Source organism: Propithecus coquereli, unplaced genomic scaffold, assembly GCF_000956105.1.
Source record: "Propithecus coquereli isolate 6110/MARCELLA unplaced genomic scaffold, Pcoq_1.0 Scaffold268, whole genome shotgun sequence".
NCBI classification, from domain to species: domain Eukaryota; kingdom Metazoa; phylum Chordata; class Mammalia; order Primates; family Indriidae; genus Propithecus; species Propithecus coquereli.
This window is the reverse complement of record NW_012148263.1, coordinates 666600-668354: the sequence shown is the minus strand read 5'-3', so window position 1 is coordinate 668354 and position 1755 is coordinate 666600. Positions and strand designations below refer to the sequence as shown.

Here is a 1755-nt window from a genome sequence, read left to right as displayed (position 1 = left end):
AAACCAGTAACATAGTCATTTATTATCATTATCAAGTAATATGTGCTGTACATAATTGTATATATTAATACTAGACTTTTATATGGCTGGCAGTGCAGTAGTTTTGTTTATAGTAGCATCACCAGAAACACATGAGTAATGTGTTGTGCTATGATACTTTGATGGCTATGACATCACTAGGTGATAGGAATTTTTCAGGTCCATTATAATCTCACAGGCCATTGTTGTACGTACAGCCTGTCATTGACTGTAATATCACTATGTGGTGCATGACTGACTTTTAATTTCAGGAAAAAAGCTGTAATATACATAGACTACAAAAAGATGAATATTGCCTAGTATATAAGCTCTGCAAGGGCAGGGTTTTTGCGTTTTTTCACTGATTATTCCCAGTGTCTATAACAATATCTGGCACAGCCTAGTAACTGCTCAGTAAATACTTGTTGAATAAATGATGTACCTGGAAAAGCACTCTAATTTCATAATTTATTAGGCTCTTAAGGCAAAAGTTAAGTTTAAAAGCATTTTCTCGTCTCTATTCAATTTAAGTTTTTGCCACTCAAAGCAAAACTTAAGTTATTATCTTCTTATAGAGATTTGTAAACGGAGTCGCTAATATGTATAATGGAGTATATTTTTTTTTTCTCTTCTAGTAAACGAAGCAAAAAAGGAGATAAAAATGGAAAAGGTTTGAGACATTTTTCAATGAAAGTGTGTGAGAAAGTTCAGCGAAAAGGTACAACATCGTATAATGAAGTAGCTGATGAGCTGGTATCAGAGTTCACCAATTCAAATAATCATTTGGCAGCTGATTCGGTAGGTAGATCATGCACCTGACATTGATTGTGATGAGTGATGCTGCAGTCTACCTCTGTGGGTTATCTGTGTCATAGATTTGAGGAATCAGATAACCTAGGGGATCCTCAACTCCTTTACCTGAGGATTTCATATTGTATTTGGGGGGATTTTTGTTACTGGTTTTTATTTTAGAGAGAATTTTTTTATTTATTTAAACAAAGAATAGTTTTTAAATGTAATTTTGGGGTTATTGAACATGTTTTTTTTAATATGTTTTTTATATTTGGTGCCTTTTTATATGTTTCTGAATCTTGGTGTTTCTTTAATATCTAAGTCAACAAGAAAATTTTATTTTATTTTAAATTGGAAAAGTAATATATCAACATGTTTATTAAAAATGCAGTTGTCCAAAAGAGTATATAATAAAGAAAATCTCCCTTCTTCCTCAGACCCCAGTCTGCTTCCCCAAGAGTAATATTTTCTGTTACCAGTTTCTTGAATATCATTCCAGAAATTATGCATACCATAATAAAATTTATTTCTGATTCAGGCACAGTGGTATGCGTCTGTAATCCTATTTATTCTGGAAGTTTAGGTGGGAGGATTGCTTGAGCATAGTAGTTCGAGACCAGCCTGGGCAACAGAGCGAGATGCTGGCTCAAAATTTTTTTGAGCTAGTGTGCAGTGGCATCATCATAGCTCATTGCAGCCTCCAACTTCTGGGCTCAAGCGATCCTCCTGCCTTAGCCTCCTGAGTAGCCGGGACTATATGACTTGCAACACCACAATTTTTCTTATTTTTTTGTAGAGATAGGGTCTTGCTAAGTTGCCTAGGCTAGTCTTAAACTCCTAGCCTCAAGCAATGCTCCTGCCTCAGCCTCCCAAAGTGCTGGGATTGCAGATGTGAGGAGCCACTGTGCCCCGCCTCCTTTTTATTTTAAACACAAAAGTGATTGT

General features: G+C 35.4%; 1 protein-coding gene across 1 annotated transcript in view; it reads left to right on the top strand.

Moving 5' to 3' along the window:
- TFDP2 (transcription factor Dp-2 (E2F dimerization partner 2)) overlaps positions 1–1755 on the top strand; it is a 58242-nt gene that overhangs the window by 35730 nt on the left and 20757 nt on the right. The window contains exon 4 of the mRNA XM_012647432.1: positions 654–816. Within this exon, the coding sequence (XP_012502886.1) occupies positions 654–816 (163 nt within the window). The remainder of the gene's footprint in view (positions 1–653; positions 817–1755) is intronic.